At 32.6% G+C, this 19,357-nt stretch overlaps 1 protein-coding gene across 3 annotated transcripts; it reads left to right on the top strand.

The window, feature by feature from the left end:
- Nucleotides 1–6,161: 6,161 nt before the first annotated feature.
- On the top strand, nt 6,162–9,428 carry LOC111410531 (probable protein phosphatase 2C 28). Of its 3 annotated transcripts, none has more exons than XM_023040922.1 (5): nt 6,162–6,488; nt 7,008–7,400; nt 7,752–8,119; nt 8,302–8,538; nt 8,863–9,428. In XM_023040922.1, exons 2-5 carry the CDS (start codon nt 7,082–7,084, stop codon nt 9,118–9,120), a joined length of 1,182 nt encoding a protein of 393 aa, XP_022896690.1. In that variant the 5' UTR covers nt 6,162–6,488; nt 7,008–7,081; the 3' UTR covers nt 9,121–9,428. The 3 variants fall into 3 exon arrangements, with proteins under 3 accessions (XP_022896690.1, XP_022896689.1, XP_022896691.1); XM_023040921.1 differs by having other exon boundaries at nt 6,995–7,400; XM_023040923.1 differs by lacking the exons at nt 6,162–6,488; nt 7,008–7,400 and adding an exon at nt 7,447–7,669.
- The last annotated feature ends 9,929 nt before the right edge of the window (nt 9,429–19,357 follow it).

Genomic DNA, 19,357 nt, shown 5'->3' with positions numbered 1-19,357 from the left:
ATCCATTCGCTCAAATTTTGGACGACTTGCAAGCTTGGACGATGGTATTACCGCGTTCATGGGTTTTCCTATTTGGGCCTTTATCCTGAATTGCCTGATTGGGCCGTTCTTTGGACTATCTGATTTGGGGATTCTCCAATTGGGCTTCATTATTTGGGCTATTCGATTTGGGCTGGACTTTTTGTGTGTCAACACGTTCATATTTTTTACATAATTTTCAATAAGTCTACAAATAATATTAGCTTATTCGCAGTTGCTCACTACAACAATTGTCTTATGTAACGTAACAACTTCGAATAAATTTTCTTTCTTTTAGTTAGATGGAATGAAAAATGGAGTACATATAAAATTTAAGCAATACTCAATGAGTTTCTTACCATTTAAATCGGACAATTAAAAATTATTTTGATGTCAGTTTTCTTTATTGTGCCAAAAAAAGAGGAATATAAAGAGTTTCTTAACACAAGACGTAAATTAGCTTTCTATCATTTTCCGTTCCACTAAAGTTTCAAAATACTAATAGAATTACCTCAAATACTTTTAAAGTATTAAATTTTCTAGAATCAAAATCGAATTATACAAACCTTCCGACCACAATAACTTTAATGGCCAGATCGGACTTTTTATAATTTCAAATTTTTTCCACGAGAACATTGAAAATGGTAGCCATCATTGCATTATTCCTCGACCACGTATCAAGTTGTACCTTGATTTTCAACTTTCTTTTCTCAGCACCACCTCTAACATTTTGGTCCATCTCGACCATTGTATAGGTACGTATGACAACTAAAAAGAGTAATATTATTTAACATTACTAGAGTTTAACATCAGTTTAAGTGATAACACGAATGCCATTAAATTACAGGTTCAATTAATACAAGGAATTATGACCCCATTTAATAAGACCTATGATATGCTAACGTCTAAATTGATGTTCAAACAGACTAGTGTTGAACATTATTAATGCTATAAAGCATTATTTATTAAAAAAAAAAAAAACTATTGTTGGATCAAATAATCGACTACAAAATTATTGTTGAATAACTACCTTGTAATTCGGGGCTCCACATATTTGATGCTACCGGTCATAACCTGGACTAAATACATTGTTTTGGTTTTAAGACAGGGACTTATCATAGATTCAAGTACAAGAACATTATCCCTGTGAGTCATTTTCTAGATGGTGGTTAGGATAAGGCAAGGCAAATTTCATCGGTCGTGCATTTTCTTTTGACATCTAATAATTTTCATTGCTACATTCCAATTCACGAAGGTCCCATAATTGACCTTTTTCTTGCACTCATTGCTTGGTGAACCTCATACTTATTATTCCAATAATACTATGAAATCTACCATGTTGTCGATGGCTTGCTGTACTTGGTTAAGAATTTCAAAATTTGTCGAATTTGGTGTACTCAACTTGTTTTTCCAATGTATACAAGAGAAAATGAATTGATCATTGGAATTTCTTCAATTTAGTTACGTGTTTCTTATATTTTTTCAATTCTTTATGTTGTCTTTATCCATTTAAGAATATCATCAAGTAAATTAGTGTCACAATATCTTCTCGTACACCAACAATAGAAAGTGTTTTATACCAATAAAACTCATGGGATTTGTTTACACAAAAAGTCGTTTCCAGTGTCAACTTGTCATTTGAGTCTTGTGTGACTATCTAACTATGTTTTTCCTTTTCCCTGACACATATTATTTTTAATTTATCAACATACGTGCTAAACTTATATAAAGTGATTTCATTGACGAGGTGAATGATCTTATTTGATCAAAGTTTATCTTGTTTGTGAGCTTGCGGCGGGCCAAAGTACTTTTGTTTAATCTTGTTGGACGTTCATCCACAATTTGTACGTTGAGTTGTTTGGTGTTTAGCATTGAATTGATTCGTGACCTCAAATGAGTCCTTCATTTATTTTGTTGTTAATGCATTAAATTTTATCATTACCACAACATATATTTTATTATCTACTGAATTTATGAAATAATTTAAATAAACAAAATGTATTTTTTGCTCCCGACTTCAGTTCTAAACAAACTTTCAATAAATTTTATCTGGAGAAGGGGTCACATAACAAAATGACACCATGCAAATAATTTTATGGTTTGCCCACAATAAAGTCAGCCGTGCATGACAGAATTAACTACAACTTTCATAACAACCTTTTATATCAAAGTACGGTCACATCGGGGGCCCGCACCATTAAAAAATGGCCTAAACCCCACAGCACAGTGAGGGTACTGTACAAACAGTTTCTTCCAAATTCCAATTGACTAAATCTTCTTGGACAGGGCCACGTGGGCCTGTCCATCCAGCATCCCTCATTCCAATTTGTAAATTTTTGAGGGTAGAGAGAGTCGTGGCCCTGCCCATCTAGCATCCCTCTTTCCAATTTGTAAATTTTTGAGGGTAGAGAGAGACCTTTGAATTGACTTGAACATCTTTCTATGGACTATGCCAAATAACAAACATAAAAAAGCTAGCTAAAATCCTTCTTTCTAATCAAACTATTTATAAAATGATCACGACTATTCATAGCGAATGGCAAGTATCTCATGAACCAATTTTGTTTTCTGCCAGTAATGTTGGTTTATTCTAAACTGACAATGGAACTTCCTTCCGGTAGCATCATTGTTAAAGAATTTAAACTTTGAGATGAGACTTTATCTTATAAATCAGCTAATTATCTCACTTAGTCCTGTTTAAACCACATTATTTTGGAAAAAAAAGCATTTTTAAATAGTGTATTGATAGAAAATGTGTAGTTAAAAAAATAAGGAAATTTTTTTGGATTTGTATTTAATATTATTTTATTGAAGAATGTATAGTTGAAATGATATCAAATCATTGTTTAATAATGCATTTTTTTCCCCAAATATTGTGGTTCAAACATGGCTTTAGTATGTTATGCCCCTTATCCATAGGTGTTTTTATCAAAGTTAAAGTTTACAATTAAATTTAATTATATATTTAATAGAATTTAATTATTGAGTAATGCTATTTAACCTCATCGGAGTTATTCCATGTAGTGTTAATGTGACATTAAAATGATAAGTACAATTAAATATGTAATTTAACTCTACTTTTCATTTAGCCTATCATTTAAGGTTCATTTGATTGCGAACATAAAATTTACATGAAAAGAAAATAAGTTATAGGCAATGACCTAGAACTTATATGTATGAAAATTATTAATTAAATGTGTTTGATCGATTTAATTTTTAATTTAAAAAATATTATACTTATCTATTTTTTATTGATAGATGGATGAGAGATGGAGTGGATAGACAAGAGACAAAGAGAGAGAGAGAGAGAGAGAGAGAGAGTGTGTGTGTGTGTGGATTACTTGAAAAATAAAAATCATATTTCCCTAAAGAAAATATTTTCCTTATTTTTTAGGAAAATATGGTCACAAGACCAGAAGTCGAAAAACAATCAAACATTTTTAATGGAACAAATTGTCAATTAAACACTCAAAAAATAGAAATTTGGTGGAAAATCAAAGTTTTTCATGAAAAATAAAGTCAATCAAACATACTCTTATTGTCACATTAGCACCACATAGACTGTGATTATAATTCTAGTAGAGCTAAATAGCATTATTCTTTATGATTTGGGTATTTTAAAAAATGTCTAATTTCATAGGTGTCAATTGAAAAATGTCCACCTTTTAAATTTAGCACTAAACTTTCTATTGTGCCCTTAATAAAAAAAAGAAGCAATTTATTTATTTTTTCAATTTGTTGCGAATTTCGAGAAGTAGCTTCCATGATAAGCTACATTAAAATGATATTATCGACATTTCAAATGTCAATCTCGATATTTGAATCTTGTTTATGTTTTAAAAGTACACATGTCAAATCACAATATTAAATGTTCTCGACATTTTAAATATCTAGAATGACATTTCATTCCGAATATGTCATTTCTCTACACTTGAAATGTAATTCTCGACGTTTCTCTGTCAATAAGAAAAATAACATTAATTGTTATTTGACATGTGCACTTTTGAAATAAATATGGCAGGTTATGTGTTAAAAATTTATCGGCCAATAAATTTTTTGCAAAAATGTCAATTTCTTGTCTTCGTGTGGAATAATAAATTGTTCACAAGTCCAAAATATTTCAAAATTGACATTTTTACAAGAATTTGTGAAAGTGGACATTTCAAATAATTTTCTCTTATTATTTTTTATCAAAATCTATTAAAGATAAGATTTTAGCTTTATGTTTGATCTCTATTTTTTCTGTAACACCCCGACCCCTAGTGGATTGGAACGCTACTTACTTTACTTAGCTTAACCGATGGTTTAGTAACAAGTATATACGTTTTAGCGGAAGCTTACATTTTCGGATAATAATTTAAATAACAATACTTCAAATACTTTAAACAAAATACTGAATCATTTTTCAAAACAACAAAATGTAATTTATTTGAAGAAAACATAACTTGTTCTCGCATTTTGCGTTATTCAAAACTTTAAAAAAATAATATTGGAAAACATTTCATAAAAATAAATCCAAATCACTTATTCACCGGATTTTCATGGGCTCGTTGCATCACTCTCCATCTTCTCCTTCATCCGTGCCCGAGGTATAATTCCTTCAATTTGTAGAGATGAGATTAAACCCGTGAGTTGAAAAATTCAATAAGTGTCATAGGTGCATACGTGATCAAGCTATATATTTCAAAACATTAACTTTATAACTTTTTATACATGCCGTACCCGGAGGCACCATTTGACATGAAGGAGTATGCTGTACCCGAGGGCACCATTTGACGTATGAACATTTCTTCAACATAGAGGGGTATGCCGTATCGGAGTACCATTTGACATACAACACATTAATATGAATCGAAACTTATAACTTAATACGATTAAACACATTACACATCTACCTACCTTGATTGATGTTTTTGAAACTTTGAAAATTTGGATTGAAAACTTTAATGAAATTTGGATGTTGAAAGAAATGCACTCCTTAGATGTTTGAAAACCATTGAGAATTGATGCTTGAAGACACTCCTTGATAGCACCCAAAACTTTTATGAAAAATGCTTGGAAACATTTTTTAAACTTATAGGAAAAATAGTTTTCCTCTTTCTTTTTTTTCTCTCTTGGAAACTCTTTCTTTAGTATGTAAAAGTTCTTGCTTTTGGTGTGAGAAAAAACGAGTGAAACGAGATCTCTATTTATAGGTAAATATCCCATAACTTAAAGCAAATGAAGGGTCAAATTTCATTTAAAAGAGAAAACATGGGTGCCATTTAAATTTGAGATTAAATGCTTCAATTTAGTGGGGTTTTTATTACAAAAAACGTGGGTGGCCCTTTGAGAAAATAATTGATGAAAATAAATATTTAAATTTTAGAGAAAAACGAGAATTTTCATTTCAGGCAGTTTCGGTCGATCGGTTGTAGTCCGGTTGACACTGCACAGTTTTCAGTGTTTCCCTCATAACTTCTTCTCCCGATATCCAATTGAGGTAATTCAAAGTGCGTTGGAAAGCTAACTCAAAGAGTTACAACTTTTATTTAGATATTATTTTCCAAATCGAATGTTTCCTATGTCGAAAATGAGTCTCAAATGAGACTAAAAATTTGAAGTATACTTTAGTCATCCAATATTCATGTCTTAGTGCCACTAAGGTGTTTAGAATTATTTGGGGTTCTACATTTTCAATTACACATTTTTTCATAAAATAATTTTACACGCAAATTTAAAATTTTTCCTTATTTTTTAATCGCATATTCTTTAATGACACGGAAATGGAGTTCAAACAAGGCCAAATATGCCCCCAACAAGGCGTGAGTCAAATTTGAATTTATTTTTGTAATTAAATGAATTTGACGTCTTCGTTGACATTTCTTATTTTAAAATAACTCATTAAAATTTGGACTATGCTCTCTAGGTAGAGCAGCTTCACTCACATTTGAGGGGTGAGCGTGTATTTTTTGGCATTTTTTAAGTAATGGGTCCCCCACCCATTGCTGTTAAAGAGGCTTCTCTACCACCAGGTTTGTTACCTGGACATTAAAATCCTTAAAATTTTGTTACCTGGACATTTCTGCCACGTACAATGTCATCCAAAAGGAATCCACAATCTTATTATAGCACGATTGGTCAAACTTCATCTCGTCTATTTACCCACCCGTTTATAGCACTCTACACTGTTGGTTTTTATGGGGTTTGTCTGTTGACAGAGACGCTAGTTTCAGATCGCCGAATCAATTAAACCCTAATTTGCTTATGGTAATATCGCTATCTGCTAGAGAACTCCAACTCAGCTTCTATCTCTATATGTTGTTTTCGCTATTCCATCACCTCATCATCTTCATCATCTTCATGCCTCTAAGAGAAGAGAGGAGAACTTTTAAAATCACATAAACCCATGTCAATTTCTTCTTGATTTGGTGGATCCACAGATCTAATCCATTTCACTTTCAGATGTTCCTCTCTTTCGATTCTTGAAGGTAACATCTTTTACAGATTTTTCTACAATCCCATGTTTGCATGTGTGTTTTTTGCTCTTTTATTTGGGGGAAGATGTGATTTTTGAATTGAATTACTGTGACTGGGGAGTTTCATGATTTCAATAAATTGGATTCTTGTTTTATATTTCTCTCTTTGTTGGGAATTGATCTTTTTGGAATGAGAACTAGCTGACCGTACCAGTCTAATTGTCACCATATAATGACACATAGCGCACTTAGACGGATGTTGTAACACATGCTAATAGCATTACTCTATTGAAAATCTCCCTCACTTTTTTCTTGGTGTCTACTTTTCTTAATTTCTAAAGGCTGTTGTGTTCGTGTCCTTTTTTCTTCCCCCTCTGTTTTTAGGCAAAGATCTGTTTCAGCTGAATTGATCATAAAGTTGGGACCTTTATGTATTTCTGGTGCACTTCATTTGTTGGATTGTTATTTTTCAAATTATAATTCTGTTTGTTTTGTGCTTGATATTCGTGTTCATCTAGACCTTTTGTGCAGTCTTTTCTGCTGAGGTGGACAGAATTAGCTCAAGTCATCATTAGATGTGGAGGGTGGTTTTGATGAAATGAGGTATGTTATCGGGATTGATGAACTTATTGAGGGCCTGCTTTCGGCCGAAAGCAGATCCATATGTTCACACGGGTTCGGATATTAGTGGTCATCAAGTAGGGCTTCTGTGGAATAAGGACACAGGACAGCATTTTAATGGAGAGTTTTCAATGGCGGTAGTTCAAGCTAATAATTTAATTGAGGATCAGAGCCAACTTGAATCAGGTAGTTTAGGTGCCCTTGGTTCTGGGCCATATGGCACTTTTGTGGGGATTTATGATGGACACGGTGGTCCTGAGGCTTCTCGATTTGTCAATGATAACCTCTTCCAACATCTTAGAGGTAAGTCCTTAGAAGTTAACTCGTCAATGATTTTTAATTAGTTTCAATGTTTGACTCTCCCAAGAAAGAAAAAAGATAGAAAAAGACTTCAAGATGTCATAATTGGTCTTTTTTATATATGCTCCTATTACTAATTATTACGGTTGTTAACTCAAATATCTGTATTACTTGTCAATTTTGAGTTTCCTAGTTTGCTAATGTTTCTTGTGAGATATGAAGTTGGATTACAAAACTTAAACTGCCGACTTATAGCTGTAAAAGTGATAAGGGTAACTAATCCCTGTGCTATTTAACTAATCTCTCAAGAATTTTATGGTTTTGAGCTCAAAAACTATTTTTTGAATTGTGCAGTGTTCACCTCCGAGCATCAAACTATGTCGCCAGAGGTAATTCGGAAGGCATTTCAAGCGACAGAAAATGGTTTTTTCTCGATTGTCAGCAAACTGTGGCCAACTAAACCACAGATAGCATCGGTTGGCACATGCTGCCTCGTTGGAGTTATCTGCAACTCAACTCTCTATGTTGCCAACCTTGGCGATTCCCGAGCTGTTATGGGCAGGCTTGTCAGGGCAACAGGGGAAGTACTGGCCATTCAGCTCTCAACAGAACACAATGCTAGTATTGAATCTGTGAGACAGGAACTGCAATCTCTTCACCCAGATGACTCGCAAATAGTAGTTCTAAAGCATAATGTGTGGCGTGTTAAGGGCATTATACAGGTTAGTGAATCATTGTGGTGAATTTTATCTGCTGGCATTTTATGAATTTTGAAATTAGGTCCTGCTGCACATTTTCGCATGGCAGCCAGTTGAAGATGATATCTATCAGCTAGCCGGGATAATGTTCTGTCTGATTTTACTTGATGAATTGTGATACATCTTGAGTTTGATGTTGCTAGCAGATATCTAGATCAATTGGTGATGTGTATTTGAAGAAGGCTGAATTCAATAGGGAGCCATTACACGCTAAGTTTCGACTCCTTGAATCTTTCAAAAGACCAATTTTGAGCTCAGAACCTTCAATTTCTGTGCACCAATTGCTACCTCAAGATCAATTCATTATATTTGCGTCAGATGGCCTGTGGGAACACCTCACCAACCAAGAAGCTGTTGATCTAGTCCAAAATCATCCACACGGTGTAAGATAATTAATGCTTCAAATATTAATGGCTTTCTAATGCGAAAAATACTATGTAACATAGTTAAAACAAAATTACGATAAAGTTTCCCAATAACACCCATATTTACCAATTCTCGCCATTATTGATGCACAATAGCCTGTTTTAAAATTAACATAGTTAAAAAATTTCCGATAAAATTGCCCAATAACACCCGTATTTACCAATTCTTGCCATTATTGCTGCACAGTAGCCTGTTTCAAAATAAATAACTTTTGAGTTCAGCTCTCCTCCTCCTTAAGAGTACAAGAAGTATTACAATTTTAGTTCGGCTCATTTGTGCAGGGGAGTGCTAGGAGATTAGTGAAAGCAGCACTGCAAGAAGCTGCGAAGAAGAGGGAAATGAGGTACTCCGACTTAAAGAAAATTGAGCGTGGAGTCCGTCGGCATTTCCATGATGACATCACTGTTATTGTTGTGTTTCTCGACTCACATCTTGTGAGCAAGGCATGCTCAACCAAAAGTCCTAATATATCCATGAAAGGAGGCGGAGTCATCAATCTACCTCCAAATCTGCTTTATCCTTCAACTGGAGCTACTTGATGATGCTGCCGCTAATTTTATCTCCTCTTGTACTGTACTATTCAAATGTGGATACTGATGGTTTCTTAAAAGTTAAGAGATGTCTTTGAATTTCTGATGTACACCCTGTAGCTTTTAACCGAAGAAGACGCAATAACTTGGCTGTAGTTTCGATACCTGAGGAGGCTGGGAAAAAGAACTCCAAGTTAATAATAATTATAGTTATGTTGTCGGGGTTATTTTTTCACTATTTCTTGTTTCTCACTTGTTGTGTCATTTGCTTGTGTAAATAAATTCTATAATCTTACAGCTAAATAACTTGATTGATAGCCGATGCGTCTTTACAAAAGGCAGGGGCATGCTTCTGTAAATGGGGATTAATATTTAAAGAAAGTATTCTCGATGATTTCTATTCAAGTGTGCATTTTACCACTACATCCCAGATTCCGAGTTAGCTATCTATGGCATGGTTACATTGGATCAAATCTTTTAGCCTAATCTAATGTTGGACTTGGACATGGCTGAGTCCAGTCCATTGTACTCTGTGTGTGAGAGGGAGAGATGGCTTTAATCAGTGTCAAGAATATTCCCGCCACCCCCATAAGACCCTCGTTGCGGCTTCCGTTTACCAAACTATTTTCAGTCACTTTTGTACCCTCTTAATCAATCTAGGCTCAATATGATGAGAATGGAGTTTTCTAGTTCCTTGATGCCGACAATTGAAATTCTACTACTTTTATTTCTTTAAAGACTGAAATGATAGGGATGTGTGTTTCGAGAAATTAATTGTCATGTAGAATGTCACGTAGAATGACTATTGCAGTGAGCGATTATGAATAATATTACTCTTAAATGAATTACATAATTAATACTATTAATTGAATCTATTGCGTACGTAGGTTGATATTTTACCACTTGGACTATATAGCATTATTCTTATAAATAACAATAATGAAGTATTAAATGATTCACTTAATGCAGAGAGTCATAATCTATAGAATCACGCTACACGTATATATATATTACAGAATTGTTTTACAAATTACATATGACAAAACATTATTGAAAGATTTAAAAAAAGAAAAGAAAGAAAGAATGAGGTGCTGCGAGGAAACTTGTGAAATTTTTAGGGAATAATCCTAATCTATAGCATCATGACCATCTCGAATCTTATCTTAAAAAAAAAAGGTTAAACCCCAACCTCGAATCTTATCTTACATATATAAAAGGTTGTACTTGTAAGTATTATGCCCTAGGTCCAATCGACTTTGGACATAAATACTTTTATATATAATTAATGCAAATAAATGACAGATCTATTATTTAATTAATAGATAATTAAATAAATAATAGAGTCCGTAGATTCAAATATTTGTAATTTGTTAATCACAAGGAGTTGTGATTGTGAGATACAAATTACATCTGATTGAATCTTAAATCATCCGTGGTCGTAAGTAATAACGAGATACGGATATCGTTATTACGGATAGACCATCACGTGTGTCATTTCTTACTTGTGAAGTAAGTAGCTGATCTCACAAGCTAAAGTGTGGTGACACTTAAATGAACACGTGGATGTTTGTTATAGAACAAAACATTGGAGACCCGTCGAGAGATTCCACATGGATAACTATCTGAGTGTCGGTGGTTAATCTCTAACGTTCGGTAGTGAAATTGGTCCTTTGACTTGAGGTCGTCATGGTACCTTATATGAGGACAGTCATACTTTGGCGGTGTTGGATGTTGCTCTGAAAAGAGCCGCTAATACGACATCGTTCGGGTACGTCAAGAATCGTATGAAGGTTGTGATTGATCAATAAAGGATTCGTCACTCTTAGATAGTAGGAGATTATGATCTGCGTTTCATTCAATTAAGTCAATGATGAAATCCTTGGCCAAGGTGTACTCATAAGTCGAAAAGGAGTTTTCGATTTATATTGACTTAATAGTGGAGTGAAAGACATGATCGATTCTACTACTTTTATTTCTTTAAAGACTGAAATGATAGGGATGTGTGTTTCAAGAAATTAATTGTCATGTAGAATGTCACGTAGAATGACTATTGCAGTGAGCGATTATGAATATCATTACTCTTAAATGAATTACATAATTAATACTATTAATTGAATCTATTGCGTACGTAGGTTGATATTTTACCACTTGGACTATATAGCATTATTCTTATAAATAACAATAATGAAGTATTAAATGATTCACTTAATGCAGAGAGTCATAATCTATAGAATCACGTATATATATATTACAGAATTGTTTTACAAATTACATATGACAAAACATTATTGAAAGATTTAAAAAAAGAAAAGAAAGAAAGAATGAGGTGCTGCGAGGAAACTTGTGAAATTTTTAGGGAATAATCCTAATCTATAGCATCATGACCACCTCGAATCTTATCTTAAAAAAAAAAGGTTAAACCCCAACCTCGAATCTTATCTTACGTATATAAAAGGTTGTACTTGTGTCAAAGGAATCTTGGGATGGATCTAATTTCAGCCTCCCTTTTCCCCCTATTCATGAAGATTTTTCAGATGTTAGAATCTAGTAGTAAATGAAATGCACAATCCCATATCATTTTTACTTTTTGCGTCAAAATGAAATAAAATAAAAAAATAAAAATTAACTAAAGATTGTGTCGAAGAGCACGAGAACACTCTTACCAACTGCTGATGTAGCATGCCACATCAACAGTCCATTTAATTTATATATTAAAAAAAAATGGCTTTTCTTCGATTTTCTCCCCCCCAACACCCCCATTGTCACTTTCTTACAGCTTTTTCACTTTCTTTCATTTTTGTTGTGGTTTGGCTTCCCCCAGCCCATTCCCTGTCACTTTAATAAATTAAACTTTGCAACCACCCCAAATCTTACAATTTATATTTATATAGTTCGTCCACCAAATTCGAGCTGAGAAGATGGAAATAATTTTAGATGAGTTGCTTAAGATATTAGTAATGAGCAAAAATAAATAAATAATCACCTGTTTTGTAAATTGGAATATGTTTGCTTGTCGTGGCCATGTCCACTACATGAATGACATTGACTATTACCTCTAGAATTAACTTTTTCCTTCACGATTTTAGTCACTTTGTTCACGTAAAACTCGCAAATGTACGAGATCGATGTACAAATAATACAAGTTGTGAGTTAAGAGTATCGTCTCACAAGGAATAAGGTCTAATTTGTAGTTCAATAGCTGTTATTAAATTCAAAGTGTGGTGACATCCAAAAAGTTATGATTCGATTGTTATTTATTCTAATTCTACTCTTAAAAAAGTGACAAATTGTGATTAAGGGCATGTTTGAGTTCCATTATATTCTAATAATGCATTTGGGAATAATAAATTGATAGAAAATGTGTAGTTAAAAACTAAGAAATTTTTTTGAATTTGGCTATAGTGTTATTTTATTGAAGAATGTATAGTTGAACAGAATAGAGAGAAAAATACATTTTGAAAAAGAATAAATATAAAACAAGGGTTAAATCTAATGTTAATACTTGTATTGGATTCATGTATCGCTTTGTTTCAATCTATTTCAATTCTCAATAATCATTCTATTGAACTCAAGCATTTTTATCCGACCTATAACTAATACGAGACAATCATATTCCTAATCGGAATTCAAATGAAAGTCATGCATTTAGTTTAGATTATCATTAAGATTGCATGTAAGAGAGAGATTATTTCTAATTCTAACTACACATGTTGAGTTTACCACGTTCTAGACTTCATTGTAAGTATCTCCACACTATAATAAGCAACTAACTACTTAATTGGTGATCAACCAATAATTAGTGCACTGTGTATCAATCAAACAATAACAAGAAATTCTTAAATTGATGTCTTGAATTGAAATAAATGAAAATAAGGTTCAAACATTCATCCAATACAATTGAAAAACCTAGCCAACTATCTTAATTATTAAACTATACAAGAAATAATTAAAAGATATCACTCGGATCGAGAAATAATGAAGAAAGTGGAGAAATCCAATTTATCGGCTTGAAACTTGAAAATGGATGAATATTCTTCAATAAATTTATATAATTTGCCTTTGGTTGATGATTCCGCATTGTTCTTCGTCTTCCAAATATGTAAAAAATATATATATTTTTTTTTGGTTAAAAGGAGGTTCCCCACATTTTAGACGACTTTTGGTATACACAGAGTGTAAAAAAATTGTATATCAAAAGTTTTCAAAACTAGATAAGGAAACAAATTTTTTTCTCGAAATTGAACCATGATTCATTTGGTGCGTAAGCACAATATACGTGATTTAATCTCAGGAATGACTTTTTGTGACCTTTCTTACGCAAAGCTTGAAGGCCGATGCTTAAACACGATACAAATTTTTATGAACTTTCTCACGTGTGTATTTTGATCATTTCACTTGTGATTTCGTCCATTTAGCTTCCAGTTGTTTTCAATTGAGCTTGTAGCATCTTCACTCTTCATTTTATGCCCCGATGCGACTATTGAAATGTTGCATTTTAGTCCCTATAATTTTAACTTTGTCATTTCTCTATTTGTCACTTCTGTCCTCTGATCCTTCATCAAATCATGAGTTTTACCTATTAGACATAATTTAACACAAATTAGGCTATCTTTTATCAAAATTACTACAAAATTTCATTATTCAAAGCTCTCGAATGAGTGTATAACATACAATTATCAAACCACCAAATTTGAATATTTGTTTGTACTCAAACAAAATTATAACCTAACATAAATAAATGCACAAACATGCAAAAAAATTTAACTAGCTAACCTCGTATTTTATCTTAAAATTAAAATCATGATATTAAATCTAAACACTGCTTTAAAATCACAATATAGAAATTTGTGTGCTCAATATATATCAACTATCACATGGAAAAGTAAAAATCAACCCAAGCGTGCAATATATTCACTATTCATATATCAATTCAAAATTTAATATATTTATCATTGCCAGCTAACTAACTCATACAAACACACACAAAGAAAATATTTTTGAAGTTTTTCAATTTTTTGATTAATATCTAAAGTAGTAAAACATACATAAAAAAAAAAAGAACAAAAGAAAACTCATATTTTTCACTCTCAAACTTAAACTAGACATTTTCTTCAATATTTTAAATTCTAAATTCGCATATAATGGGGTGGGAAAGAAAAGGAATAAAATGCTCCCCTAATATGTGCGTGAAATCCAATAACTAGCTTTTCCTATTGCTTCCCGTTGTCTGCTTGGTTATTGTTGGTTAAAATGTTCTGCAACATTATGTTCCTGCACAATACGATTAGATGAAATATTTAAAATCAAATATCTGGAACAAGTGTTACTTAACTCAAAAGTCTAATAAAGCAACTAAATCTCAAGAACTTAAGGGAAAACGACAAATGAATGATGAGGCTCTAATTAAAACTAATAACTAATCTAAATCATATGACTAGAAAGCATAATAAACAAAAGTAAGAGAATGATTAGATTGCCTCCCAATAAGCGCTTTGTTTAAAGTCATTAGCTTGACTTTATTGTTTTGGTTTCATGGAATTCTAAAGAATGCTTTTGATTCCTTGATCAATTTGCCTCATTTGATTTTGCTCCACTCTTTGTTGCTTCTACAAATATTAACACCGTCCCCTTCAATGTGATATGACTTGAATGGAGGGGACTACCTTTTTTAGCCCATGTTTGATGCCATTTAAATTAAAACTCTTTTTTCTACACACTCTTTTCAATTAAATATTTATAAAATAAAATATTTTACACGTAAATTAAAAGTTTTTTTTATTTACTTTTTAACAATACATTCTTCAAAATTTAACTATTCAAAATATTGAGTAAATAAGGCCACTGAATAGGAGCTAAATAGTTTTGACTAAATTTGACTCCTTTTCCTCGTCAATCAATTCTATCTATATTTCTAAAAATCATGCTACATATATAAAAATATTTAACAATTTTTTAACAAATTATTGGTTGATAAGATTTCATTGAATGATGGACAAAAGCACATTTAAACTAGTTACTGCAATGTTGCCATGTCATAATTTATAAATGCGTTTTGTATATTTCATCGATACAAAGAACTTAATACTATTTCTAAATCTATCACATCAATTCTTGGTAATAGTTTTCAATGAAAAATGTTACTCAGTTTCAATTTCGCGCATTTGTAGAGACACTTGTACCATATTATGCATTACTAAAACACAAGGATTAATTAGCCCCCAGGGCACATCTTCAAGTGGTAAAAGAGGAGGGTGGAGAAATCCAACTTTGTTTGAGGCTGCTGCGTCAAGGATTCGAATCCTGAAATATGGATTTAGCTCTTGGGTAAGTGCAAGTGTACAAGCAGTCTTCCACCCTGTATCCTTGGAGGCATAACCTGCGATTTACCTCCCTCAAGATGCTTCAGGGTAGGGGTGGTGGGAGACCTTTAATGTTAGGATTTAACCTTTAAAACACAAGGATTAATCTCCTTGTACAAGGAGACTGTATAGAGAGACAAGTGTTATAGAAGGATTGGCTAGGATAACATTGTTTTTTGTTTCAGGTCCAACGAATTAATGCCATCTATTTCCTATAATGCTACATGTACTATCTCCCTCTATATATACCATGCTTCAAAACACAATATAAGCAGAGTTAATTTACTGTTTGTCTTTCATTAAAAAGAATTTTTTGGGAAAAACGAGTTGTAAAATAGTAATGTTTTGAAGAATATGTACTTTAAAAAAAAAAAAAAATTGAGTTTACATATAAAATATTTTATTTGTGAAAATGTGATTGAAAATGAATTTGATAAAAAAAGAATAAATTTAACGAATGACAAACAAGGACTTAATTGTTTAGTCATTTTTTTGACAAAAAATCAATTGAAAAATATGGTGTTGTATTTGTCGGAAGTAGGAAAAATAAAAGCATCCTTTTACCACCTCTATTACTTTTTGAGGTACAACACAACTTTACTTTCTTCAGTTTATTGTGTGTGTGTGTGTGTGTGGGACCACCTCCATTTTTTCAACTGCTGCTCCTCGCTTAGGGATGTAAACGAGCCGGGTCGAGCCGGCTCACGAGCCTAAAGTTTCGGCTCGGGCTCAGCCCGGTTAAAGTAACCGAGCTTTTTTGCGGGCTCGAGCCGAGCCGAGCAAAAGCTCGGCCAAAAAAAATAGGCTCGGCCCGAGCTTTTGCTCGGGCTTTTTACGGGCCGAGCTGAGCAAGCTCGTTTTCTCCCCCCCTTTTTTTTTTTTTTTTTCCTTCAGCTGCCTTAAAAGGCAGCAGTTTTGCCTTTAAATTTTTTTTTTTTTTTTTAAAGATCGCGAGCTCACGGGCCGGCTCGGGCAAAGCCCGTGTCCCCAAAAGAATAAGTCCCTGTTTGTCACACATTATTTAAAAAATTAGAGTTGTAAATAATATTTTTTGAAAAATGTGTGATTAAAAAAGTAAAATTTTTATTGGTTTGCGTGTACAATATTTTATCGTGTTATTGTACGGTAAAGAATAATACTATAACAAATAATTTAAAATTTTAAAAAGTGCCAAACAAATTGGCACTAAATAAAATGGCAAACTGATTGTTTTTTTATAGGCCTTTTGTTAAAAGAAATCTTCCTTAAGCCCTGTTTGTTTTCCATTATTTGATCATTAAAATGAAAAATATGATCGTTATCTATTATATCAAACCACCATATTTGAATTTCTATCTCGTGTGGAACTTGTAATGGCTATATTTTTCTTATTATTCTTACATTAATGAAAAACAAACAGTGCCTAAATGTCCAGATAGTAAATGGGTTGGTTCAAATTTACATTACACATTAAAGAATCGATATTTTAAACCCAGATTTTTCTCCAAGTAGGGAGTTAATATCCCAATGGTCAATGAACTTAAGTACCTGTCTTTGATTGTTCATCGAAGTTTAAGATGTTGAGTTTTAACCATTAAACTTATTCAAATGTTGGATGTTACTCATTACCTTAACATTCGTTCCAAATTTTTATCGAAATTAGTGACGTGGCTAAATGGAATATATATGTGGCGCTTTGTCACACGTTTAACAAATTGTCATATCTTCGATTACTCATTTAACTTTGAAAACGCTTTCAATTGCTCACTAAACTTTGAAAAAGTCTTCGATTACTCAATGAAATTTGAGGCAGTTGAATTTTGGCCACTAAACTAATAAAAATGACGTCAACCTATTGATCGTTAAAAAATGTGTACCACAATCGTATAGGTTGTGTAAAAGTAATGAAGTGTACAAAAGTTTGAATTGTCGATCTCACAAGAAATAATTGCTCAATTACACAATAGTTAAATTTAATTTTAACAAATTTTTACAGAAATTTAAGCTATTTTTATTGTTTGAAAATTCAAGTATATTGTGTGATCAGTTGTTAAAATTAGATTAAATTTTGAAAAAATATGCAATGAAACACACAATAGATTTCGTTTTAAAATCCATTTAATAGGGTCCATCTACCGTCTAATCTGGCTGAAATAAAAGGTGCAAACTTTTTCATTACTTTCTGCATGATGCACATTGATGCTTAAGCATCTTTTCTCTAAAATTCTTAGGCTGCATTTGGTTTAGTTTTTCTTTTTCCATTTTTGATTTCAAAATGATTTTTAATTTTCTCCGAAAACGGCTTGTTTAGGGTATTTATAATTGAAAATGCTCAAAACGATAAAAAATCGTTTTGCGTTTTCAATTATAAATTTTACCTCGTTTTTTAAAATGCACTTCCGAAAACGACGGACCAAATGCATTTTTTGCATTTTCGAAAACGGAAAACGGCCCGAAAACACCAAACCAAATGCAGCCTTACATTTTTAATGAATCTTCTAGTTAAAGTAACACCAGAATCAGTTGTTGTGTGCCACAAATTGTTTGAGGCCTGCAAAACAAAATCACAATTTTGCATATGGCAGTGATGCCTTTTTCCAGTTGTGCTGCTCTCTTGGATTTCAGTTTAAACCACCTAATTTCCCCTTTTCGATTCACAATCTGTGCATAAAAGTAGCTAAAAAACTACATTTTTTTTTTTGAAAGTATGTATATAGAGGCATACACATTCAGTTCATTGTTGGTGTGTAAATTCCCTATTTTTTGACCAGAAACTTCCTACTCCAAGTAGCCTCTTCTGCTTGAATTTGTTCACGAAACTTGTGTGGATGCAGAGAACTCATCTAAACTAATCCAAGCTATTCCATGGAGGTCTGCATCTCGTTCTTCATCATACAATAGTCTCGTTGCGTCTAGTTCCAAGAACTCTTCAACATGGAAAGAATTTAACAATTATCTATATTGATGATAATGGAGGAATGGTTTCTTGAATCCATTCACTGACACTAGGAAGGCTATAAGCTTTGGGAAAAAAAAAAAAAAAAACAAACTTTACGAAGAGTGGTAAATAGCTACTGTGCAAATTCCATGCTGCTACTTTAGGATGTAATCATATATTCATATTATTTGCCATACGATGTTTATATGGCAATAATTTTGTCTTACCCTTTTTTGTAAATTATTCATTCTTTCGACTAGTTTTCTACTTTCTAGTACCTGACTCTGTACTGCCTTCAGGATGGCGATATATTTCGCAAAATATATGAAAGCAAATGCAAACAAATTAGAAATCAAGATGCTAAAGTAGATGAAGGACTCGTAGTGAAAAATGTAGGATAATTTATTATTTTAAATTACCAGATCTTCATGTTGGATCATCAAGAAATACATAAAATATAGCGAAAACATACCTGAATCATATATAGTTAATGCAATGATTGAATTTTGCGATTTTGTCTTTCAAATCTATACGCAGTCTCCCTTTTCTCTCTGTGATGGGATGTAAAAGAGAATAAACAATACGTACGTGTGATCTGAGACCATAACCGTATCTATATAGCGATGCCCTTTTGACCTAATTTGGCCCATCATGGAATTAGAGACTTGGACCCAATCTCTACACATTTATAAACCCACATTTTAATTGGATGCATTAAAGCCCAAAATCGAATCCTTATTAGATCACTTTTAACTGAGCTTAACAGAATTCGATAACCTTTAATTTAACACACAAATAAAAAATCCTTACAGACAAAACCATAGCAGCAGTTAAAGATTTATATAGCAGGATCCTTGTTGCAATTCGAAGTGCTGAAACTATGCCGAACAAAATTGAGAAACTCAGAGACAATGAACTGGTGCCCCAAGTGAATGAACTTCTACAAGGGTAAGAACTGAGAACGTGCGAA

This window comes from Olea europaea, chromosome 15, assembly GCF_002742605.1.
Source record: "Olea europaea var. sylvestris chromosome 15, O_europaea_v1, whole genome shotgun sequence".
NCBI lineage: Eukaryota > Viridiplantae > Streptophyta > Magnoliopsida > Lamiales > Oleaceae > Olea > Olea europaea.
The sequence above is the reverse complement of the archived record's forward strand: the minus strand, read 5'-3'. Positions and strand labels throughout refer to the sequence as shown.